We start from the raw sequence: 27,190 nt of genomic DNA on the forward strand, positions 1-27,190 counted from the left end.
CCTGAACAGACCAATGTGTGGTTGTTGCACACATGTAGTGCAGGTCAAATATTCTTAAACTGGCAATTTGCACAAGTATTTGCGAATCTTGCTGAGAATGCTACGCTAACAGCCGCTGCCACTGGAAAAACCAGCCCAAAATCCTTAGTGCTCAAAGAACACAACCGGCAATGGATTCCATTCATCTATAGCCAATATATCCATCTAATTGCCAATCCCTAAATCCCAGCTCCTTAAATTTGAAGACTTGCTGCTTTTCTCTATTGTCCTCTTTTGGAGCGGCTTGAGTGCAAAAACCTAAAACCCACACTTGCTCTCTCCCATGTGAGAACATTTTCAGTTCACAATCTGTTATCAGCACTTGCTGCCGCACCCTGCCTTCTGAAAGCAGATCCGCTCCGGTGGACCTGGGCCAACGTCGACTACATGCCAACACACGTGACTAATTACGAGTCATATGAGGGCATACCGTGTCATGCTCACACAGGAGAGTGTAGATGGACGGACAGTCGGTGCCATATGGGCGGCTGAGATTTGGACTCCACTTGTCAAGACTTTGTCAGTTTTGGAAAGGAGGCTTGCCAAGACGGTTGGGAGCACTTGGGCCGCGGATCGGGGAGACCTGGACTGGGATAGTGTTTTGTCAGAGCTGACGCCCGCCGCCATGTTTTGTTCAGCAAAGGTGAGAACGTGGTTCATGTGCCCGTTCGTGCATGTGACGGTGTTGTTAGAGCAGCGCAGGTGGATGAGAAGGTGTGAGGGATGCAGTGATCACGGGTCGTAGCCGCTCCGCTCTGCACGCTGCGTGTGTTTGATGCCTCGGGTGAAGCGCTGCCATGTGAGAGAGATGCTGCCACCTTGCACACACACACACATACTGTGAACATGAGTGCTGCATTCAGAACACATACATCAATACACAAATATGTCAAATGTTGTGCATTATGTTGCCTTACGGTCCCTGAATGTGCCTCCTCATCACACTTTCATAACCCCTTCCATCCTAAACACACATGTCTCCCAACACATGAACACACAATCAGAGAGGCTGCGTCTGATTGGCTGCTTGGTTCCCCTCCTGCTCTCTTTCTCTTTCTCCTCCTCCTCCACCAGTTTCCCTCCCAATCGTAATTAGTCATTTAAATATAATCATTCAACCATTTCCATCAAACCAACCCCCACCGCACCTCCACCTCCACCACTTCTGCTGCCTCCTCCCACACTCTCACGCCTCCCGGGGGACGGAGGTGAAGCAGTGACTGTGTAAATAAACCCCCTCCTCTTCTTACTATTTCTTCTTTTTTCCACATCCTCGCCTTTTACGCTCCAGCATCTCCATCCAGGAGCTGGATTTTTTTCTCTCTTTCTCTGCATGGACATGGTTGGGTGAGGGGTGTAGGTGAAGCAGGGTGGAGGGTACACAGAGACCCCCTCGCAGGCAGCATCTATCTCCTTTGCAGCCTTCGACCCTTAGAACTCTTGTGACAGCAGCTTATCCGGTGGCTAGACTTCGTCACGCTCCCACAGCGGCCGCAGAATCCCCCTCCTCACCCCCTTACGCTACCTTCCCAGCGCTACACCTCCTCTCCCCTCCCCCCACCTCTTGCAACACGACTCCTCTCCACTCACTCCATAGCTTGTGAGACTGAAGGCAGCCTCGCTGAGTGGAGGGAAAGAGAAAGAGAGAGGAGAGAGCGGTGAGGCTTTCCCAGCATAGAGAAGCAGCAGGAGGTGAGAGGGAGGATGATGGAAGCCAGCTTTGACACTGAGGAGAGTTTTGACGACCCCTCCTGTCTCGCCCCGCAGCCCCCCGGCTCCGTTTCACCGGCCAGGAGGCAGATCAGGGAGGTCAAGGAGACCAAGATCACGGTGAGTACCCCGGAGCTCCAACTTCACTCTTCTTCTTCTTCTTCCTCCTCTGCTGTCTCTCAATCTCTCAGAAATAAGTTCTTACTATCATCTGTTGACATCCTGTTCATGCTCACATCATAATGCATTGTGGGTTCTTGTGGAGTAACACGGGGCTCCCTGCATATTGGCTACCACATTAGTCTGAATTAAGAAGCTGCCCAGGAGTCTTGTACTCATGTCTGTCTCGCTGACTGACTGGCCTCGATCCATAATATTGATTTATTGCCTGTCAGCGATTAATTAATGCTCTCAAGACCCTGTAATGTGTTTACCATCTTCACTAAATGTTAAGTGAAGCTGATCTGCAGACAGCTGTTGGTATCTAGAATAAGATAAAGATCTCGGTCTCTGAGCTTGTTTGTCACCGAGCTGTTTCTCCGTGTGATATCCCCCCTTGTTCTCCCCTCAAAGGGCTCCGCATGTAATGTGCGGGGCAGCACAGGTCACACAGCAGCGTTTGAGGAGTGAGCACTGTGTGCCCGAGAGTACGAGGAACCCCCCCTTTAGCTTGTAGTAGTATTTGGGCTCATCTGTACCTGAGGCTTATGACAGAATATAGAGGAGGAATTGAATGGGCTCTTTATGTCACAGTGTCTTACGGTGCCCATATAGAAGCTGTGGTTATGTAATCTGTGGGAAGGGGGCCGTGTGGTGTTGGTGTTGGTGGTGGCGTGGGGGGGGGGGGGGACAGACAAGAGGTGGTTTTGTGTCTCTCAGGGTCTGATTCTGCGCTCGCTGGGCTCACTGACCTGCTGCAGCCACGGGAGCCGTCAGTCTGCCTATTGTGAAAAGCCCAGCAGACCTGCGTGAGATGCAGCAAGTCCAGTTTCCATGGTGACAAAAGCAATAGCACTGATTAATGGGTGTTGAAATGGAAAACACTGGAGGGGGGGTGAACTGAAGACATACTGTTTGGAAGAATGTATCTTCTTCTCTTTGTAGGGCTTTTTAAAGAAAAGGAAAACAACAACAAAGAGGGATAGTAACAGATAGAGAGGCCATTATTAAAAACTAAAAGCCATTGAAAATGTCCAATTGGGTCAAATCATTTGATTCATAAATAAGGACAAGATGTGAAAATGAAAGTACCGTTTCAGTAAAAACCATAGAAATCTGCATTGAATGTGGATCATTTGATCAAGTGAATTCAGTAAAAGTTTGTTCAAACACTCAGAGTTGGATAGATCATTTCATTTAAAATAATTACAATTAAAAGAACACATTTATAAAATATCTAAAAGATACAAGTGAACACATTTTTAAAGTATGTATTTTGTTCCAGGAGTCAAGTGCTTTTAAATAAAAAAGAAATAAATGTTAGAGCTTTGGCATTAAAGCAATTTTTGGATATTGTAATAAAATTGTATATTTTAAATGGTTCCTTATAAACTGAATTACAGAGAAATTAGATTTTTGGAAAATGCAGCCAATAAATGGGATACCAATATTGAGTGTACATTGCAGCAGGTTAAACCGGGATGAGGCATGAATATTAATATTTCCGCTGCAGTTAATGAAGGTAAAATAAACAAAACACCCAGCTGCTTGGATGTCGTCAGTCCACAAAAGGTGTCTTTTTGTTCGTCACGGTGCACCTCGCATTACACAACCCTCCACAGTTGTCATGGAGACGCTCACGTCCATGACTGTTGTTGGCAAAATGGACCCCCGCTGGACGCCGAGGCTTTTCACACCTCAGATAGGATCCATTGTAACCTTGTTGTCACCTTCACACGGTGTGACCAATCAAAGCAAATGCAGTTTTTGTATTCAGCTATTAAACATTTATTCACGTGCGGTTTGACTTGTTGCGTATGCTTCGGCACTCGGGGGTGGGGGGGGGGGGGGGGGGGATTAGCAGCTCGTTAAGACAGTCATCTGGGCTCGTTGGCGGGATTTGGACCGGGCCTTTTGATTGGTCATTGAAGAAGATAAGGGAGGAATGCAGTGGGAATAGAGGCTTGTTATTGTGTGTGTGTGTGTGTGCATGTGTGTGTCTTTGTGTGTGTGTGTGTAGGTGGGGGTGGTCTTTTACAGCAAAAGTCATTTGTCTCTTAGCAACAGCAGCAGAGCATCCTACAGTCACATTTGCTGAAATGCTCGGCTCAGATATGGATTTGTTTCTGCCGTTTGTTCGACAGCCAAACACATGGGTCTCGTGGGCCTCGTCTTTCAACTGTGTCATGAATTTATTTTTCTGTGTTCAGCAAAGGAAAAATAAATAAATAAGGGAAAAAAACATAAAGATGAGTAATGAAACAACCATTGCCTGTAGCCTGGATACGAAACCCTCATGAGACTTGAATGTTTATGAATGCTTTGTTAGGACAAAATGTCCCAATTCACCTGACAGAACTGCACTCTGTAGAAGCCCATGTCCAAAAATAACATCCTGTTAGTCAGTTATAATACGTTTCTTATTCTTTTGCAAACACTTCCTCATTTTTTAAATTAACTCAGTCATACATTTGAGACATTAGATCATCATTTGGAAATAGCAAGTCATTATTTCCAGAAGAGTTTGTCATTATTTAGAGATAACAAGTCCTTTTTCAAGATATTGTCATTATTTTTGAGATATTTAGTCATTTTATTGAGATATTAAGTCATTATTTGAGATACTACGTCATTATTTCGAGATGTTTATTCATTATTTTGAGATATTAAGTCATTTTATTGAAACATTAAGTCATTGTATGAGATAAAATGTCATTATTTTGATATACTGTTATTATCTTGAGCTTTAAAGTCATTATTTTAAGTTATTCACCTATCGTTTTGTGATACTAAGTCATTTTTTTCAGATACCAAGTCATTATTTTCAGATACTAAGTCATTATGTCAAGAAAGTTTCTCATTATAATATCTCAGCAGATCTTTATTTCATTACAATGGCGGAAATGAGCTTCCAAAGCCCACTCATATTTGTTTTCCAGCTCTGTTTCATGTTAAACTGTAACATTCAAAGATGAAATATGGCAGTTAAACATCCAAGTCCCACAGCCTGACCTCAGATCCCTCCGGAGGATTTATGACATGCTGAAGGTAATCTATATTAATATTTTATTCCCGGACCCCGGAGCACATCACTAAGCAGCCATAAAGGAGCAGTAAGTTAGCCCCACAGCGTTCCTTTAGATAAATGGTCTCATTTTCTGCTGGATGTGAGAGGCAAACAAACAACAGTCATGATAGATGTGCGGCCAGTGTAATGGAAAATCTGGTGTCCATGACAATCAGTATGATCTCTGAGGCAGAAAATGAACAAAGTGACTGCTCGGCACATGGAGTAAATCTCCCTGTTGTTTCTTTAGATTGTACCGTTACTGTGCCCTGATGTGTCTCTTGTTTATTAGCTGTTTACAGGCTTATCAGTGTGCCTGTTAGGCAAGTAGCCATATCAGTATTTCCTGTGGTTTATTCAGTGATTATATAACGAAGAAAGACTTTTCCTCATCTCTTTTTGAAGTTGTTTATTGAAAGTTGTTCAGATGAAGTGCTGCGGTGGCAGGGTAGAGAATGGAGAGGCCGCTGTCGAGTGTTTATTGGAGGTTTTTAAGCCCAATATTTGTGAGTTTTATGCAAAACTTCAGTACAGCCAGCTTAACACAGATGGTGTACATTACAGTTACAGTTTTAACAATAAATATGCTGTTTGTGCAATCTAAAGGGAGTCTCGGAGCCTAAAGAGTACACACTCTGTTAATTATCAGTTTCATATTTGTATTGTATGCCTCTAATGTGAAACGTTTACGTGCTTTTAATGTTCAAAAAGCTCTTTATTTTTCTCATACTGCCTGTGCTGCAGCACCTCTTTTCACCCTCTGTCTGAAACCAGAGCCCAGTCTTCTCTGATTGGTTAGCTCGCTGACTCTGTTGTGAATGGACAACCGCTAAGAGATGTCCCGTCCCTTAGCAAATCAAGAACAATCTGTTGGAGTGCTAGCCAAAAGAAGCACGAGTGTTACATAGTGATGTCACTATGTTACAGAAGTAAACAAAATAGTCCAATGGAGGTGTTTCAGGCACGGGGGCTAGGTCTTGGCTAAGTTTAATAATGGGTAAGGAGTTTTTTTCTCTATCAACTTAAACACGTATCATTGTAGGAAGACATCCCAGTCCAAAGAGCTTTGCTTGTACAGTGACCTGCCCAGCAACAAGCAGCACTAGGATAAAAGAGTGACTATTATAAGAGAGTCAATGTTAGATATTGGATTTTCAGATAAGGTCAGAAACGTGTGGATGACAGCGGGAATCCAGATAATGTTACACTGTGTGTAACATGCTGCTCAATAAGCCAATATGTTCATGCCTGTGTGTTACTGACTCTAGTTTCTCTCTTCACAAATCCATATGTTTACATTAACAATAAAAACATTTACATTCCCTACTTTAAAATAGATGCTTATGTTAATCAGTATGCTGGATATAGGCAAACCGTTTGCTTTGCTGTATTAAGTGATAAAAGTCTGTCAGTTTGTCACTGTTGTGTTTATTATAAAAATGTGTCAAATGACAATGTGAAAGAGGTTGTTATTCATGAACCAAAAATTGTTAGCTTAATCTGCAGCTCACCTAGTCGTGACAAAGCTTTATGGTGGGTTTCAGTTCATTGATTATCTGTCCGAGCCACAACTTTAGTCTTGTATCCCACTCTAAGCGCTTTCATAGCAATGTAGAAACAAATAGCTTAAGAACATACTGTACACTATTTGCTCAGCAGCGAATAGAAAACATGACTCCTAAAGAATTATCATAATCTCTTTCACTGCTGGATGTGTAAACCAGCAGCTACTTGCTAAAAAGTTCAACATCTCAACTTTATAAGTTGAATATGTCACCACAAAACCACATCGTATGTCTCAAAACGTGGTTTCTCACCAAGCCTTATTATGTGCCGGGCTCCTCCGGGCCAAAAGCGTGTCACATGACCATTACTACAAACCTGCCTCTCTTCTTCAGTCTCCTGCTTCCCTTTATTATTTTTGGTAAAGCAGCACACAAAGCATAATCTGTTAAACTTCCTGACAGGGTTGTTTTCCACAATTCAATCTATCTCTGTCACACCTTTCCATTGGCAAGAGAAGCAGGACGAAGCAGTTCATTTGAGGCAGCTGCTGAACGCCAAGTGTTTTTCTTCAGTGTGTGAGAAGCACAGCGGTGAGCTCATGCGGTGAGCACTGTGACTCAGTGTGTTTCTGTTCTGTGCCGGATGGAGCATCCTGTCTGGATGCCCGTGTAGTTTGCAGCAGCTCACATGGCACAGAGGGTTTTCTTGCCGTGCCAGGAGGGAGGGCTCACAGATGGTGAACATTACATAATTGCAGCCCCAGGAGTAATTGAAGACGCTGCGGCCCATGGAGTCTGTATTCAGGCTGAGTGTGAGTGTTTATCTGCAGCGCCACACATTTTGTTCTTTGGAGATGACAGGTTTCTCTCCCTGAAGCCTGTAAAACTCACCTTCTGGATGGCCAACATATGTTTGTTCATCCACGCCTGACCTTTTTCCTCTCATCTGCATGATCCAAATGCACTGGTGGACTCCGTACTCATATTCTAGTAACAGCACCGATACCCGCGCCATCGTTTTTATTGAAAGATTTGAGAGTTAATTCGTTTAGGATTCAAACAGCATATAAACATCTGATCCATGGCAATGAAGCCAAACTAAGTTGTATTTACTTAAAATAACAATAAGCTGTATTTTAACAGTTCCTTTCATTGAAGAAATGCCTCAAAAGGTGCTTAACAATGGACATAAATCCAGGGATAGAGTGTCAAAGTAATGGACAATATGATTCAATAAAAACATAAAACATACTGAATAATAAAACATATTTAAATCATTACCCGTACTGCAGCATGCACATAAACATCAGTTTAAATTACAGCAGCGTAACTGTGTCTGCTAAATAAATGTACTGCAGTAGAACGTATTCCCAAAGTGTAATGAAGTAGAATTATGATGTAGCAGAAAATGGAAACACTCAAGTTCCTTTGATAACTGTATTTAAGTAAAAGTGATTTGTCCAAAGTCAGTAACTGTCTAAATCAGGGGTGTCAAACTCAATTTCATCGTGGGCCACATTAGCATTATGGTTGCACTCAAAGGGCTGGTTGTAACTATATAAAAATACATATATAAATATATAATATATATGAAATAATGTATTATATTAAATTAAAGCATTGGATTATTATCAGATAGGGTAATAACTTCATAATTAACTACGTCTGAAAGCAGAAGTCTAGGGCAAATAATTGCAAGTCTCTTCAGTGCGCATGTCACAAAATGAGATGCATTGTGGGACATATAGTTTATGGGCAACCTGCTTCTGTAAGATAAGATAAGATAAGATGGACCTTTATTAATCCCCGTGGGGAAATGCAGTAGTTTAACAGCAACAGGGTGAGATTGAAAAACAGGACAGCACAGATTCACACAGATAAATACAATTAAGGATAAATCAAAGATAAAAAAAAAGAAAGATAAATAACTATAAAATAAGAAATTAATTAAAATGAACATAGATAGATATACTGTAAAGTAGCATGTAACCGTATAATAAACGTATTATATTCTTTGCAAGCTCTTGCGGGCCACATCAAATGAAGTCGCGGGCCGGATTTGGCCCCCGGGCCTTGAGTTTGACACTCCTGGTCTAAATGAAACCCAGTTATGTTACTCTCCTCGAAACATCATTTCCTTCTTTCTTTTCCTGACTCCTCACAGATCTGTTGTTTATCTCCTGTACGTTTCTCACTCATTGCTCTCTGTCATCTCTGTATTTCCTCTCTTTGCTTCAGATCAACTGTGTGACGTTCCCTCTGCCTGGAGGGAGTCCGGAGCAGCAGCTCCTGAAGCCCAACGAATGGAGCTACTGCGACTACTTCTGGGTGAGTTCTGCTGAACGTATGACCATGATGGACTGTGAGACTTTGGTGAAGATATGGGCCAACTTTATGTATACCTGTTAGGCAAAACTAAATATAGTCTCTGTCTTCTGAAATCTATGAAAAGCAAGAAGTAGATGCAGTGCATACAGTACACCTTAAATGATACATTGGCTGGGTCAGTATATACAGTATATATATAGCTTATTGCAAGTATCCGCATGCACGCAATCAATAATTAACTAGACGCAGCTCAACAGAAAGCTGAAGATATGTCGGAGGTACTTTAGGAACAGGGGTGCTGTTACATAGAACACTGCCTTCAGCTACTAACACTCTCTACTTCAACCGACTGAGACTTGAACCAGCAACCCTTGGTTCCCAAGCCAAGTCAAGTAGACGCCGCCCATTTACCAAACCACAAGGCACCAATTCTAACTAACAGATCAGATGTTCCCATGTTCACTACTATCAAACACTTTGTGTCTCTTTGGTCCAACTTCCCAAAACGTCTGCACAAAATATAGTAAACAAGTTATAGTGAATATAGTTAAATATGAAATAGTTTTAGTGTCAAAAAACTATGAAATTGGACCTCAGAGATTGTTTAAGTGGATTAAAACTGCTCTTTAAAATATAACCATCACTTTCTTGGCTACCTTCTCTGCTCTGTTCAATTCCTTCAACCAAAGAATGAATGAATGAAAACATTTAAGAGGCAGTATGTGTGTTTTAACAGAACGCTGAAAGCTACAGAAATGCAACTTAGTACACTATCATTTCTGTTAGGGATGTCCCGATCATCTTTTTTTGCTCCCGATCCGATTCCGATCATTTGATTTTGACAATCTGCCGATACCGATTTTTCCCGATCCGATCTTTATGCAATGCATTAAGAGAAAAAAAAGGAGAAAAGCATTCAAGTTGTCCCTTAAACCCCACGTTCTCCACCACAGATAACGGCTGGTCATCCAACGCGATGAATTCAGCTATCTTGGCTGTTATTTGTTTGGCCTTTTCACTGTTCTGGGGTAGTTTCTCTTTCCTTTTAAAAGTCTCTGAAAGTGTTGGTTGTTTCAGTGCCGTTACCTGAGTGGCCGCTGTGTACTCGTCGTGTTGTTGTTGGTGTTTGTTTCTCAGGTGGCGTATTAGATTGGTCGTGTTGAATGTAGCTCTGTTCTTTCCACCACGCTGAACCTCCGCCTTGCAAACATTGCATCTGGCTGTTACACTGCCTTCGCTTTCAATTTTATAATACTTCCAAACTCCTGACATTTTCTCTGTCCCGACTCCCGAGGCACCAGCTGAACGTAGCCTCTTGTTAGCTTACTGCTACTATTAGACACTGCGCCCACTCCGTTGCCAGATTTGAGAGAAATAAGCAACCAGGTCTATGAAAACAAGCCCAAAAGAAGCAACACATACATGATGTTGTGTAATTTTAAACCAAAACTAAGGCCTCAGGATGACTTTAAGACGTGAACATGGTCATTTTTGTTTTGTAACATTAAATAAAATAATAAAAATATTTTATAAAAACAAAAATGAAAACCCGATTTTTTTTCTCCCGATTCCGATCTTTTGAAAATCACGTGATCGGCTCCGATCCCCGATCACGTGATCGGATCGGGACATCTCTAATTTCTGTTTATTCATTGCAGGTGTTATCTTTCTAAAACATTATTGCATATTTTCTTCATATTGTGCAGCCATACCGCCCGCCCACCAGAAAAGCACCACAAGGCTCCTGTCAACACATTATGTTGACCTTTTCCAACAAATCTCTGCTGGTAAATGTAAAGTGCTGCTAAAAGCGTACATTAAATGATGCGACTAAAAACAACAATGTGAATAGAAAACAAATACAATTGGCTTTCATGTTGGATCGACCTGCTTCTCTGCAAACACAGTGATCATTGCGCTCTAAATGTCTCCCTAGTGGCGGCTGTAATTTTCACTTTCCATACATCTCCACCCTGAATTAGATTTATATCGAAAAAGCCTTCAGCGTGCAGAATTGAGTGAAATCCGATGCCTATTTCCTGCGTCTTTATGGCTGTTTGGCTCCCTGTTTGTGTCATGGCTGCGTCTCATGTGTTGTGCGTCCACTGACCTGCTGCTCAGACTTGCTGTTTGAAATAAATCTGGCTCCTCTGTTCCTCATCAGTCCTGTCACAGACAGACATGACACAGTGCCGCACCTCCCCTCAGAAACACACACATAATACACGTCCATCCATCAGGGGGTTGACGCATACACACACCAACGCATGTCCTCCTTGACATACACGAGTGTGAACAACACAGAGGCGTCATTCTGTAGCGCTGATGCTTTTGAATGATGCTCTCCTCCTCCTCCTCATCCTCAGACCGACAAGAAAGACCCACAGGGCACGACCTCAGTGGCGGGCTTCGAGGTCCTTCTGCAGAAGCAGCTGAAGGGCAAACAGATGCAGAAGGAGATGTCCGAGTTTATCCACGAGAGGTAACCGTTTCATTTTTTTTTTTTTGTCAATTTATTGAACATGTCAGAAACAAAACATACAACAATAATAATAATATAAATATATACTTTTTTTCTTTTTTTTTCTCACTCATAATAATAATTATAACAAAGTACAAAAAAATAGTAATACAAAAAATAAATAATAACAATTCTCAATTTCACACTGTTACACACACACATCTGAGAGGCTCAACTCTTGTACCTCACTTAAAAGAAAACCTGCTCGGATGTTCCAAAAAATGTCTACAAAACTGACAGTTATATCTTAAAACTAACATTATTGTGATGTTAATAAGGAATTCAATTTATAAACCACCCTTTAATATTATTTCAATGTGCTTGTTATAAACAGTCAAAGAACAGTATCAAAAAACGTGTCAGTTTACAACAAGTTTGTATACAATTAGAGACTATTTTTTACTCTTTAAATGGAAATGTGTTGACAAAATGCTGTTTTTTTTAATGGAAGACAACACACAAGATGAATTGAAATATACAATACCCTTCAGATTGTGTCACTTATGCTGAAAACTAAACTAACCATACCAGCTGTTTTAGGAAATACTGAGCTTTTCTTAAGAAAGAATATGTAAAATGTCAAAACTTAGACTTTATTTGAATGGATTTTAGTTATTTTTGTCTAATTCTTGTAAATATTCAACCTGCACACTGTACTTCTTGTTAAAGAAAATCAATGAATGCACCTTCTTGGTGTTCAATAGAGCTGTCAGGATTGTATCTCTGCGTTATCACCATCAGTATTTGTAACTCTGCATGCTTTTGTCCTTGAGGTGAAACTATGGAAACTGAAAGTTAAGATTTACAGAATGAGTCACTGAATCAAAATATTTATATTCAGCTGGTTTTTATTAGTTCATTTACCTGGAACACTTCTATTTTGAAATGTGTTTGATCGTGAGGAATGATCCAATAACTCATCAAATAAAAAGGGAATACAGAAGGAATACATTATTTAATTTTATCATACTGCAATTGAACTTACATTTTCTATGGTATGAGAGTTACCATTGTATAAAAAATCACCTGGAATTTAAAAGAATATCAATTGTTGTTGGCCAAATTTGCAAATGGTGCTTCTTTACCAAAACGATGTATATGGAGCGTATGACATCCTTTCAAAGGTGGCTTTACTCACTGGACATAATCAATTTATAAAGGATTTTAAAGGGATCCAAGCGTTGTTGTTACAGCAGCAATGAATGCTTGCACCCTGTTGTTAAAGGGCCTATAGAACTCAACTGGGCACGCAGAATATGAATAGATGAAATGCTTGAACTGCCACTGAATCTGAAACAGCAGTTAAAAAAACAACGTGACTAATTAGGAGTTCAAACTTTTACATCCGATCTCACGCCTATCTATATAATTAGCCCCACCCACTTGTAGAAAAGCTCTATTCACACTCTAGTCCGAGTCGTGGGACGGTAATGAGGGTTCTTCTTCCCTGCATGAGGTCGCAGGATCACTAAGATTATGCAGTCCAACAAAATCCTTCAGTAGGATGTATGCCCGGCACTGACCTTTCTGTGTTGGTTCGCTGTGTTTCTTGGTGCTGCGCAGTATCCGAACATTGAGTCAAAGAATGAAAGGCCTTGTGACCTTCTTTAGGTGTGGACGGTAAATGTGAGATCCGTGCAGGAAGTGAATGTCACAAAGGGTAAAAACATGGACTCTCTGGTTGAACGTCCCTCAGGGAAGATATGAGCATACTTCAATCTCTGAAACTACAGATTTTCACATGAACACAGGTCATGGCTAGATATCCGCCTTTGCAGCAAATCGTAGTAAGTAGGCTCTCAAATGTTACGTAATTAGATTCATGGAAATTGGATTTATTAGTGAAATGTGTGATGCACTTAATAAGCCAACAAATATAAATAAACAAGATCATTGACAAATACCAAACTGTTATGACCATTCATGTGTATATGATTATCTTGGAGACTTGTTGGGAATAAATGTAATACTCTTAGTACGTTTGTATTCCTTTTGATTGTATACATGTAATGAGGATTCTACAAAGAAATTATAATATAAATAACTAAATATGTATACACTTCGGTGATGTGATGTAACCTAAGAGAAAAGCCAGATTTATTATTATTATTTGTATTTATTCATTTAATACTTCCCTATGTTATTGTGTTTTGTATTTTGATGTGTGACACTGTGTTTAATTAAAAAAAAAAAAATTGGATTATATAAATAAATTGTAGAAGCTAATAAATGTAAAAGCTGTACGTGTAGCTCTGGCATCAGCCTACGCCTTTTTCATCACTTTTAAAGTAATTGCTTATTATCTTTAATTATTTGTGTACAGTATGTGTATTTGAGTTCAAAACAAAGAAAATAAAGTATATCTTGATTTCTGTTGTTCTGCTGCAATGCACCTTTGAAATGAAGTGCGTAAAAAGCATTTGACTATACCTCACTGAAGCAGCTTCTGTTCTCCCTTGAGCCACACAGCTCATCTCACTCTTTCTGTTTCAGGATAAAGATTGAAGAAGAGTACGCCAAGAATCTCTCCAAGCTGTCTCTGAGCCCCCTGGCAGCGCAGGATGAAGGGTGAGTTCTGTAAACAGAAGCTGTGACACCACCGGGTGTTCTCCATCGCTCGCTCTGCAGCACGCAGCACGCAGCATGCAGGCTTAGCAATTACACAACTGTGTCTAAAAATAGAGATTTTAAAATAGACTTAGTCACACACTACTTTTTTTATTCAGCTATCAAAGAGTCAAGTTTTTTCTTTTTTTTTCTGTCAGCAAATCGACACTGAAATCTTTGAGCAGATTTTAAAAATTCATAGACAAAAAAGCTGAGGCTTGGCTGGAGAAGCAGTGATTTGGTTGCTCTCCAGCTCTGGAGTTTCCTCGAATACAGAACAGTTTTCTTTTGGCCGCAAAAATGAAACTAATGGAGGAACTTATCCAAGGTTAGATATCGATTGTATTCCGGTCAGACAATCAGAGAGGTTGTAAAAGATGCATTTCTTAACATTCATCACAATTTAGACTTATTTTTGGATGGCAGATTTTAAAATTGTGTCAGATATTTTCTACTACTATATGCTTACAATGGATACAACATCATTGGTGTCCGTTTTGTTTTACTTAGTAGAAGCAACATGTAATTAAAATGTCCTTTGTGCTACTCAATAAGCAAAAATAGTCTGATTCATTCCTTCTTTTTTTTTACATATTATAATATAATTGTAATGCTGTCAAGGTTCTGAGTTTGTTGGATGGTCCATATACTTTAATAATGGATCTTGCTTCATAAACTTCATAGTTTTGTTTTGTTTTGTCCCAGAAAGTGCCTTTATTAAAGAAACAGTGGTGAAATGATAGAAGGGATGACATTGCCTGAAATGTTAAAACCTTGTTACCTGGATAGCTCATGAGTTAGAGATGGCGGCCCAACTACAAACTTTTGGACATGTAAACTAAAAAGTAACTGATAAAACTACAATGTTTCCTAATGAAATGTAATGTAGTTAATGTAAAAGCTGTCATGATAAAAATACTGATGGAAGTATAAGTATCTACAATTTGACTTAAAGGTGGGGTAGGTAATTTTGGAGAAACCAGCTCGAGTGCGCTAGAATTTGAAAACACACAACCGGAAAAAATCTACCACTTCCTTACAGAGCCCCTCCTCCAACACACACGACCGCGCACATGACCAATGAGGGCATGAGATAAGTTTGTGCACAGATGGAAGGCTGACAGGCAGGTAGGCCATCCAGTTATTTTAGCCGGGCCGGCTAAAATGATTGGTCGTGCTTTTTACAGTACTACGGCTTCCACAGATGACATTTTTTTATGGATTTTTTGTCAAAGCACTTAAGATATTCATTGCTATCGGGATGTTAAGAGCATTCCATGGAATATAACAAAAAGTGTATCTCGAGCCGGTTTCTCAAACTTACCTACCCCACCTTTAAGTGCAGTACTTGAGAAACGATGGAAACACAGTTAAATATATTCTTTGTTTAAAGCTAAACTGTGTGTTTATTTGCTTTACTGAAACCGAGCATTTACTCCAAAAGTCAGTAGATAAACTGGATTTATTTGACTTGATGTTTCCTCAGGACTCTGGGAGAGGCGTGGACTCAGCTGAAGAAGAGTCTTCATGATGAAGCTGAAGTCCACCTCAAGTTCTCCAACAAGGTAAGATCTGCTCAGGAAAATGGAGGAGGCAATGCATTTATATCGATCTCATGTAGACGTGAAAACCATTCATCAATGGATTGAAAGTTTTCCTAATCTGCAGCAATTCTTTAAAGAATTGGTATCAATGAAAAGAAAATGAAAAACCCTATGAGCTTATTTTCTCTGACATATATTTAAGTAGACTGCAATTTTGGGGGTTTCTGATTAATGGTCAAACAAAGCAAGAAATATGAAGAATACACCTTCAGCTCTGGTAAATAATAATTGTCTTTTCTACTTATCCTTTTTGACATTTCTAGATGTCGGTTTATAACGATTTTAGGTTTAAAAAATAGTAAGTAAATAACACCTTAAACGCACAATAAATAACTGTTACCTGAGTACATCAAATAGTTTAAAGTGGACCTATCATGCAAAATGCACTTTTGTACGTCTTTTATACATGAATATGTGTCCCCGGTGTTCCAGGGAACTCACCAAGTGTCAGAAAACACAACCCTCTCTATTTTTCTCCATACCCAAATCTCTAAAAAAGGGGCTGCAACGGATCTGATACAGACTGATCCAGATTTGAACACTTCTATGTCGTCACAGAAGTGGCGCTACGGCTATTGGGCCAACTCTTCACCTATCAGGGGAATGTGGGGTTGGGCCACGGCCGGCCATTGCCGCTCGAAAGCGCTGGAGACGCTGTAGTACATATGCCAGGCCTGTAAGTGGCGCTGTAGTCTGCCACAAAAGCAGCGAAGAAGATTTCCCGCCCATAGTTACCATGGTTACCCTTCTGTTTATTCTCCGCTGTGGCTTTTTTTCTCCCTCCCCGAGGCAAGCGTTTGCTCCTGCTGCTTTAATTCAATGCAATCCCTCCCCGTCGAGGCAAGCACTGTAATTCTCTCCGGTTAGTCCACCAGCAGATGACAAACACCCACCTCTCCGTCTCTTCCAAGGAACGGGGGGACCGTGCGGCAGAGTTTCAGTTTCTTTCGCCGGTCAAGATGTCCGTTAAAGTTTAAATCTTCCGGACAAAATTAGAAAAGTGCCGGTCAAAGGTCTTCTTTGTTATTTATTGAGCTTTAAAACAAATGAATAACGACTCTATATAATAAAACACGGAGGACGGAGATCTCTTTTTCTCCCCCTCTTCTGACAGCCCAGCAGCTGATCAGAGCACGTCTCCCCTTTCCTGCAGGGGGGCGTGGTCAGCAGAATCAGACCCGTAGACAGCAAACAGCACATAGAGCGAAATGAGGCATGGCTAAAATGCATGATCTGTTTGGTATTTTGAAAACAGAAACGTATAAATATACCTTATATAGGTATGGCCCTACAATATATCATTTAAATATAGCATGATAGGTCCACTTTAAATATTAAATAATATTATGTGTACATTTGCATTATTTTTTGAAACTCATCATTGTTTTTAGAATTAATTAATAAAAAATAACTGTTAGTTAAAATATATATTTTAAAATGACTAGGATCTGAAATATGTATTATAAGAATTTGGCTTTAAAATATGATTACATGTGAAATATGACAGCTTATGAAATATGCATACTCTATACGAGATGAAGCGCATCTTTACCTTGATTCAAATTACAGATTTCTCTAGGTTGAAATGTTTCAGATAACTTGGGTTTTGAGATGATGTACACAAATCATTAACATACACAACAATGCATTTAAATGCAGAAACCTTACATATTAGACATTTAAGTGAACCTTTGATAGCTCTCTAAATCACAAACATTTAGTCCTCCTTCATCTCTGTGTGGATGCCCTTGGTGTGCAGTTCTCTGCCCCTTCAGGTCAGGTGTTAAATGTTTTCAATCATCTGAAGTAATGGACACTTGATCTGACCATGTCCCGAGGTGTCTGGGCTCATTTACCTCTGCCTCGTCAGCGCTCCGATTAGCAGCCAAGCAGAAACCGCACCGTGGCATCAGATGGAGCCTTAAATAACGCCGCGGCCGCCTCGCAGCTCTTCAGTAGCCCTCTGTTGTCTGATTAATTAGTTACGTGTTGTGACGAGCCCCCACCCAGGGCAGTGAAGCCCCCCCCCCCACGCTCCACCAGTGCTCTGACACTGCTTCATTAGGAGATGGGTGAGGGGAAGGTAACGCGTGGTCAGGCAGGGAATGAGAAGTCTTATCAAGCCTGCAGAGGCCCCAGCTCGCGCTCTAATAAGCTACGTTTTCATCTTCCAGCTCTGGCATTTACACCAGATTAGCATTCTGTGAGGAGAGCCAACACTGCTGACAAGCAATATGTAGTTTATTGAAGTGTCATCAAAAATTGGCTTTTTCATATTTTAAGATAAGGGCTTGGTGGAAGAAATGGAAACGTGTAATCACATCCTTTATGGTGATGGATGTGCATTTGTAGAACAGGCTTTGTTAGAGTAATGACGTTGTAGATATTCATTTTAATGAGTGTCTGTTCAGTCACAAGAGTGTTACAAATAGGCTGTCTCTTTTGGTAATCCAGGAAAAGGCGTCACTGTTTGAAAATGAGATCCAGAAACAAACACCTGCTGATCAGCAAAGGTGCTGCAAATAGAACAAGACAACGTCTCAAAGAGGTTTTTATTAACTAAAAGGCATTAACAAGAAATGTGTACATTGTCAGAAAAAAATAAAGCAATGCAAAGGTTCAGTTAGTTGTAAAAATAAAGTAGTACTTAAATAGTAGTCACCAATCAAAAGAAAATCATTGTTCCGACAAGGAGCTGAGTTATACCTAAGCGATGTATCTGCAAAACAGGTCTTACTGTAAATTAATCTAGAATAGTACTTGGGATATGGATTTATGTTTTCAAACTAATAACAATAATAATATTTAGGTGACTTTATTTAATAACAGGTGTGTGTTGTATTTGTTCTCATAGACCATCATTTGCTTAACACAGCATTTAATGACATGGTCGTTAAGCTGTTATAAGTGCACGTGTCTGGTTAAGTGTCCTGCCAGAGGAGACTTTGAAATATTGACTGCAGGTGCTGGGGATCGAACCACTGACCCTCTGACTGAGCCAAAGCCAGTCATAATATACTGTGGCCAAAATATAAATGCACTTTAAGAGTGCAGACCTCCCCCATGCTGTTTCCTTTAGTGAAATATTGCCATATTCGGATCCGCTATATATTCGATTGGGTCCTTTCTCAGCCCAATATTACACTCTTTCACCAAGTTTTATAAAAAGTTTTTTTCCCGATGTCCTCCTGTGATTAAAGGGATGTTTTTTTATTTATTTGCCTTCCCTCGAATGTCACAACAAGATTAAACCAGCAGCTGAGAGACTCTTTATTTTTCCCAGCTCCACTCTGAGGTAGAAAAGCCCTTGCTGACGTTCAGATGCGACAACTTCAAGAAGGACCTGAAAAAGTACGACCATCACATCGCCGACCTCCGGAAGCAGCTGGCGAGTCGCTATGCAAGTGTGGAGAAGGTATGGAGTCTCACGTGATCACATATTATTAAATACATATATGACACAGTGCACTGTGCTTTTCAGATGGAAATGATAGTATTTGCACAAACTGTTTGCCCTCTTTGGTCCAAATGGTGCATTCATTACAAAAGTGAATCTCCAAATATTGAATGTTTAGTTGCACAAGAACATGCACATCAGTGATTTCTACATCAGAAGCTTACATAATAAAAGAGCTTCAGTACCGCCTACACCTGGAACATAATGGCGTTTTCATGCTGCCTCCCACAACTACAATCATTGAAATAAGTGTTGTGATGTATTGTCATTATGTGGATGGTGTGTGCTAACGCGCACTTTTCCGTCTCCAAGATTTGAATCATGTATATTGACAAATGTGCAGCACTTTTTAGTATGGTTTCTTATGCAGATATTTAAAATATGTATAAATAATAGATCAGAACACTGTGGAGCAAGGTCACTCTGTATTTGAGCTTCACATACAGTATATGCAGTTAGTCTACTGCTGGCACATTTACTTATTTAAGTTATATTTTTTTAGACATGGGTATAGCCCAAAACTACTCAAGGCTTCTCAATTCAGCAATCTCCCTTTTTCACATTTCATTTGGATTTGGGAAAGAGACATGATAGAAATGAAAGCTCAATATGTAACAGCCACTTTACTTTAATAATATGTTTATTGTTTGAGTATTTGCATAATGGTTTTGATTAAATCTACTTAATTATTCGTTTTTCGGTATTGCAAATCAATATTAAGTGCTGCAGCGTTACAACAATCTTTAGATTTGTAATCCAATAAAACGCCACAAAACAATATATTAGAATAAGCAAAGCTTCATTTGCACAAACATGAAGCAGGACATTTCCATTCAGTGTTTACAGTTTATCACTGGACTTTATTCCAGCTCTACAAATCATGTCCAGCCATAAACAAACGTTTGGCTCACTCTGTGCTTCACTGCATCAGTGGGTTGAAGCTCGGCCGCAGATTTTCTTGGCATCACTGTTACTGTATGTTTACTTTTCAAACACTGTTACACCAGTGGGCGCCTCAGGAATGAATAGGAGGAAAGGCTCATTGGTACGGATTAAGGGAAGATTAAAGGATGGGATGACAAACATGAAAAGGCCTTAATGACTCCTGCACATGTAGGTACAGTCCATCTGAGGATTATGCTGAATGACTCATTGTTTCTACCGTATGTTCGCACATCCCACTAAATGTGTGTTTGTGTTTGTGTGTGTGTGTGTGTGTGTGTGTGTGTGTGTGTGTGTGTGGTGTGTGTGTGTGTGTGTGTGTGTGGTGTGTGTGTGTGTGTGGTGTGTGTGTGTGTGTGTGTGTGTGTGTGTTGTGTGTGTGTGTGTGTGTGTGTGTGTGTGTGTGTGTGTGTGTGTGTGTGTGTGTGTGTGTGTGTGTGTGTGTGTGTTGTGTGTGTGGTGTGTGTGTGGTGTGTGTGTGTGTGTGTGTGTGTGTGTGTGTGTGTGTGGTGTGTGTGTAGTCCCGTAGAGCTCTGGCAGACCGGCAGGAAAGATCTGGAGGTGAAGACCCAGCAGTTGGAGATTAAAATCAGCAACAAGACGGGAGGAGGACATCAAGAAGGCTCGGCGGAAATCTACACAAGCAGGTCAGAAGTCACAGTCCAAACTTTGAATAAGAGCCAGTCCCAGAAGCCATGACTAGAGATTTAAACTTACACCAAATAACTGCACTGAGGCACAAGGCAAACACTCTGAAACATCTGTTTCTTTGTGATTTTAAGAGTGAAGTCAAAGAAATGATCTTGAAGCATTATTGTTTAGTAAAGTGTCTGGTTAGTCTAGGGATCCTACAGACCTTACAAGTCTTTAAAGGGGCCTTATTATGCTTTTCCCTTTCCTGTAGTGTGTTATATAGGTTGTTATGCATGTACATGGTCTGCAAATCACTGTGTATTTCCCCCCTGCCTGAAATGCCTCCATTGGACTCCTTTATTTACTTCCGAAACACAGTGATATCACTCTGTAACACTCGCATTTCTATTGGCTAGCGCTCCAACACATTGTACTGTACGTGAGGCTAAGGGGCGGGACTGGATGTGGCGACATTTATGAACAAAATCACAAGTGGTGCACTCACAAATTATCCCTTACAACTGATGTTTTTATTACTCATTCATTTCATTTCATTTCAATCTTTATTTCGAACAGATTAAAAAAATAACAAATAAAAAATAACAAATGTGAAAAACAAAATACCGTATTGTTGAAATACAGTATTTATCCACATTCATGATAATATTTATATATTCAACAACAAAAAAGTCTGGCGATTTACAGAATAGATGTGATGCTTCTCTAATCATTCTTTGCATGTGATGGATTTCAATATGTGAAGGCAATTTTGTTTTGTATAATTTTACTGGTTTAAATTCAACAAGCACATCCAAAGACACGTCCTACCAGAGATACTCTTTGACATTTTAATAAGAAAAGTCCATTTTGTAATTGTTCTACTCAGGCTTCATCAGAATGTATAATTTCCTCCTTCTCTCCTCATCTCAGTAGGTTAGTGACAGACCACAGCAGTAATCAATAGCGTCCACAGTTACAGTTAAATCATATCGGCTCTGTGTTGGTGATCAGTGCCGCTGCCTCAAGGTTGTAACAAATGTCATCACGGATCACTGCACCCACACAGGGATGTGTTTACCTTCACTGAGAGAATACTAATACGCCTCAGGCATGCTCCTGTTCTTATATCTCTTCTTCAGCTTTCAGGATATACAGAGCTTAAATGTTATGGAATGTCGTTTCCTTTTTTTAAGAACTAAGAGACATGATATGTAAAAAAGCAATCCACTAGTCTTTATAGCTTGGTTTAAGGACAGCCATGATAACAGTTCACATAAAATGATTCATCTTTGAATCAATGAAGCGTGAAATCTGAGTGCCCTCTGCTGGTCCTTAAAGGTTTTGCATTTGTAACACTGATTATTAATGCTACTACTATTTATTAAAATAATAATCACACGCATAAAAACAACAACATACATGAAAGCAAAAAAGAAGATGATAAAATGTTTGTTGAAATGTACAGTAGATACTTTACATAAGTACACATTTGGAGTACCTGTACTGAACTTCTGTATTTCCATGTTATGTGTTTGTGATCTACAGCAGAAAAATGCAACATTAACATTAATGCAACAGTAATATTTATCCAGAAACATCATATGTATGTAAAACACTTATAATTAAAACAATACAAATGTTGAACATGATATGTGGATCGTTGTATATCTGTGGACTCTCAGCTCTCTGTTGACCTCTGACCTCTGTGTGTGTTCTCCAGGAGACGACCTGATGCGCTGCGTGGATCTCTACAACCAAACCCAGTGCAAGTGGTTTGAGGAAATGGTCACCACCAGCATGGTAAGATCTTCCCTTGGAGAGAATAGAAATCTGCATCTTAAAAAATGTACCTTTACGAGAATCACTTAAAAACCTAGAATGAGAGATATTTGTCCCCTTAATGAACCACCTTAATCCTGCTCATTTGAAACTTTAATCAACTTTTCTGTTGTTGTTTTTAACCTACAATGGAGGTTTAAAACAATGCTTTTTATGCCTTTATACAAATCAAGTGGCTCTCTTCAAAGCCACCAGACTCCATTCAAACAAACAGTTAGTTTACCTGCTCAGCTCTTTGTATTTACAGTAATGTGGTAACATGGCAAACGTTTAGGAATTACTTTTTGAAAAATAAAAAAACCAAAATGTAAATGTTAAAATTGTAATAAAAAGTATAGATATGAGTGCAAAACTACTGTATGATATGAACACCTCCTGTTTTTCATATAACACAGAAAAAATCCTGGTAATTTTGACCCCAATATACTTTTAATTGTTGTTTTTAATCTACAATGGACGTTATATTGCATAGCATTAAGGTTTTTCGTTAAGAAGGAATATTTGAAGGGGGAACATTTTTTGCTTTTGTAATTATTATTTGTACACTAACAGCAGCTGGGTCAAACAATAAGGAAGTAAATCCAATCTAAAATAAACACCAGGGTAATCAGTTGTCCTCTGTTACTAAATGTGAACGTTGTTCCTCTTCAGGAGCTGGAGAAGCTGGAGGTGGAGCGGATCGAGTGGATCCAGCAGCATTTACGCCAGTACACCACTCTGAGGCACGAGACGGACATGTTCAACCAGAGTGTGAGTCTCTTTGCATAATATGAGATTGTTTTCCATCCTGACTAGCACAAAAATCAGGGTGTATGTTTTATTGAGTTTTATGGAAAGAAATGTTCATTCAGGTTTATCTCTAGTGTTTGTATCACCTCTGAGGGTTTTGTCTCTTCCGCTTCACACTGAGAATCACCCGTGCTATTCCCACAGTGCTGACAGAATACGTCACGCCAGATTTACAGGGTTTACTCTTCACCTCCTGAATAGATAAGCACAGCGTCTCTGTGGGTTTCTCTGAGGCTCAGAGTGTTGGATGAAAGGCTGACAGGGGAGACATTGGCTGCAGGGCGCCTTCTGTCAAACATCCACTCTCACACCAAGTGGCACGTGAAATCATGTCAAAGCCAGTTGACATCACTGGTGCAGCTCATCATTTTTCTCAGCTGATAATTTGATCAATTATGGATGAAAAAAATGACTGTAAACTTTGATGTCCAATTGAGTACTAGAAAACTGCAAAAATCCTCAAATACAGAAAATAATTTGACTGGCAAACTATAATTAAGACAAAACATATTCGAAATATAAAATAGTACACTGGTGAATGCAACCATTGATGGCCACAGAGAGGCTGTGAGCTAATATTTGCCCAGCAAAAAATGAAAAGGAATACAGAATTATCATATATATAGTATATCAGTCACCGAAGTCCCCATCCTCCATTACTACTGTTCTGTGAATTCCCCCTGGAGAGATGAATAAGTATGTCTACTTCTTCTTCTTCTTTCCACCTTTTCTTCTTTCGTTTGCTATGCTAAGCTCGCTGCTGCATTAGCCTTATATTTAATGTGCAGATATCAGAATTGTATCCAGTGGTGGAAAATAACAAATGATCAAATAATGAATGTCACAAGACATGTAATGATGTGGACCTTAGGCATCCACAAAATAATTTTTTGACACCTAAACAAAATGCTTACCTTGCTGTCAGACAGCCCTTCCTAACAGGAAACCGCTATCTATGCTCTCTTCAAAGCCACCAGACTCCATTAACAAAAACAGTGATTTAACCTCATCACAGAGACCCTTTGTATATGTTGAGGCTAAAACGTGATTACTGTAACACATTAAAGGTTCACATTTTTACCCACAATAAATACTAATGGGAAGCTACAAAAAGATGAAGAATGTTATCGCATCAAAATGCTTTTTTCCTTAAACCTCTCAAAGCTTTTCCCCACATGACATTAAAAGAGTTTATCCTGATGAAGTTTCTATACATATATTGTCTAGATAAAGAGCTGTCTGATGAGATCAAATGATTGTTTTTCTCATCTAACTTGCTATGTGTACCGGTATTTCCGAAATTAAAATATTCCTTTAAAAACATACCTGATTTTATTCCAAGTAGTTGTTGAAAGCTCTGGCTTTGATCCAAAGTGTTGGATGAACAAACTCAAGTATTTACATGAGGTGATGACACTAAATGCTGCTGTTTTATGGGCTCATGTCTCTGCAGACGGTGGAGCCGGTGGACAAGCTGCTGCAGAACGTGGACCCCGGCAGAGACAGAGAGCTGTGGGTGAAGGAGAACAACACCGGAGATGTCCGACCCGTGGATATGGACATATAAACCATCCTGAGCTTCAGTATTTTAACACTTCTGATAACACTGATCCAGGGACAGTGCATGTGCAGACTACTGAGGTCTGCTCATCCTCTCTGTGACGAGAATAACAGGAGGAAGGTTTATCGCAGGCAGGTAACGCCACTGGGTCAAAGTACCGGCATGTTCCTTCTAAATTGTAACCCTCTCATAATCAACATTAGCTTATTGAATGCCATTTAACATATTCTGCTGTTTACCTGTTGTTAAGTGGATACTTTAAAAAAATTATATGTATTTTAAATCGTTTAGTTTAGCTTCAATCTATATTTTTCACAGTTCGAGTAAACCAAACTTTAAAAAAAAAAAATTCTGATTATCGATATTAACTTTATTTTAGATACGGATTTTGAAGCACATTAAGATCTTGGACTGAATATGAAATATTTTCATATTTTGCTGGTTCATTTTGGTGGAAATGCATGTTTTGAATATCTTGCTTTTTCTGTATATGGAGAGCTGCACAATTTGTTGAACCATGATGGTAATGTTTTGGTATAGTTCATTGAATTAACGCAAGGTATTCTGCATCTTGTAGATTTAGGAGCTTTCTCCCACACAAAAAAACAAGACTTTTACGTGTACAGCGTTAATATCCATTAACCTCAACTGTTTAAAGAATAAAACTCCACACACATACAGTATTTAGGAATGTGGTTTTGATTATGCTTTAATTTTAAAACACAGATTTAGGCCAGGGTCTATTATGGATCAGTCCGGAGGAAAAAGGTGGTCCAAGTTACACTGAAACACCTTTTAGTGCCTAACGGTTATATACCTGGAATGTCCTTGACATATTCTACTGCATCAGTGTACATTTGTACATAAAGGTTAGATGTATTTTGCTGTCAGATGTTTAACAGGCCCAAATTAGCTTTGAGGCCAGTGAGGTGTTTGTACTGTACAATGTTGTTTGTTTTATTTTTTGGTAAATGTACAGAGATTATCTATACGATGGTGGTTGATGACAAATAGCAAAGATCAATTAAATAACCCCTCAGTGTGTTAAGGCCCTTGTAGGTAAACAAAAAATATTATTATTTTGCAGCTTGGATGGAGGGTATTTTCAGAGAAAGAAAATCAGAATTTTATAATTTAAATTGGCTGCGAGCAACGTGGATATGAGATCATAAAGTTACTTTTATCTGATTATATTCTTGTTATAACCTTATTATCTCAGAGAATTATTCAATTGTATTTCTCTCATATCTCAAAAACATAATACATTTATAAGCAATATGAGAATTTATTTCACAAATTTACGGGAATACATTTTAAATGTTTTCTCGCAAAAGTATCATTTATTAATGTTAGAGAAAACATGTTCTCCTACATTTTCGGGTTTTACTCAAATGTAAAACATAGATCTCAGAAAATATCCAGGTTGTTTCTAGTTGGTGTTCAACTTATATTTATTTGTCTGTGAATATAACCCTCCTCCAAGTCACTGTTAAAATATTTGTTAACCCACAATAGACCTAATACACTTTCAGTCAATAGAGGAAACAGGTTAGTGGATTTGTGATACAGATTATCCTAAATGAAAACCCATTTAATCAGAGACTGCATGAACAGTATGTGTCTGTGTTTACATGTGTGTCTGTCTTCGTCTCTACATTGTTGTTGTCTATCTGCTTTGAATTTATTTGGATAATTCTTTTAATATCTCAAAAGCATGAAGCTATTCAAATTAAGATGCAAGTCCTAATTCTAATCCAGCTGCCAGGCACAATGAAAATATATGCTATTAAAAAAAAGAATATATATATAAATGCTTACCTGCCTTATCACCATTATTAATGCCTTAGTGCATTAATTTTTTTTTCGTAAATGAAGGAAAGTCATGGTTACTTTGTCTTAAACCCAAAAGGCTTCATGCGCAGGTTTAAATAGCACATCTGTTGTAGAGGTTTTATCAGTGTGTCAATGTTGTACACTAAGTGTAACAAGTTATTATGTTCCAATTAAATGTTCAACAGTTTCATGATGACGTAACGGTTGAGTTTACTGCCCTTGTGTGATTAACATTTCCATAACGTGCATTCAAATCCTATGTTCCTGTTGATTTATGAATGTTTGATCATAGGTGACCTCTGTCCAGACGGTATACTGTGGAATGCAGTGTCCAAAATAAATCCCCTCTTCGAAAATGTAATATCACGGTGTGTTATTATGTAAATGTCGTTTGAGGTAGAATAATTGTTCATGGTTTCATCAGTTGTACCTTTTGATCTTCAGGTCAGCTCACCAAATGCCATTGGATCCAATCCAGTAAAGATTGGAAGGGAGAGTAAGACAGGTGGATGACAACGGTGAAGTTTGCATTCTGCCAGGTATTAACCAAAGCCAAAACAGGCTTTGGAACAAGATGATGCAAAGCTAGGCTTCTC

The 27,190-nt window shown here is 39.4% G+C and overlaps 1 protein-coding gene across 1 annotated transcript; it reads left to right on the forward strand.

Annotated features, from left to right (window-relative positions):
- The first annotated feature begins 714 nt into the window (after positions 1 to 714).
- Positions 715 to 26,952, forward strand: LOC117492200 (growth arrest-specific protein 7-like). The gene is given in 12 exon segments (XM_034142317.1): positions 715 to 1,869; positions 8,719 to 8,808; positions 11,175 to 11,290; positions 13,823 to 13,897; positions 15,423 to 15,501; positions 18,824 to 18,955; positions 20,461 to 20,487; positions 20,489 to 20,542; positions 20,544 to 20,586; positions 22,293 to 22,372; positions 23,063 to 23,161; positions 24,654 to 26,952. Coding segments are annotated over 12 exon segments (1,035 nt in total). The 5' UTR covers positions 715 to 1,743; the 3' UTR covers positions 24,768 to 26,952.
- Positions 26,953 to 27,190: the final 238 nt, after the last annotated feature.

The sequence above is a fragment of the Trematomus bernacchii genome, unplaced genomic scaffold (assembly GCF_902827165.1).
Source record: "Trematomus bernacchii unplaced genomic scaffold, fTreBer1.1, whole genome shotgun sequence".
In the NCBI taxonomy this organism is placed as follows: domain Eukaryota; kingdom Metazoa; phylum Chordata; class Actinopteri; order Perciformes; family Nototheniidae; genus Trematomus; species Trematomus bernacchii.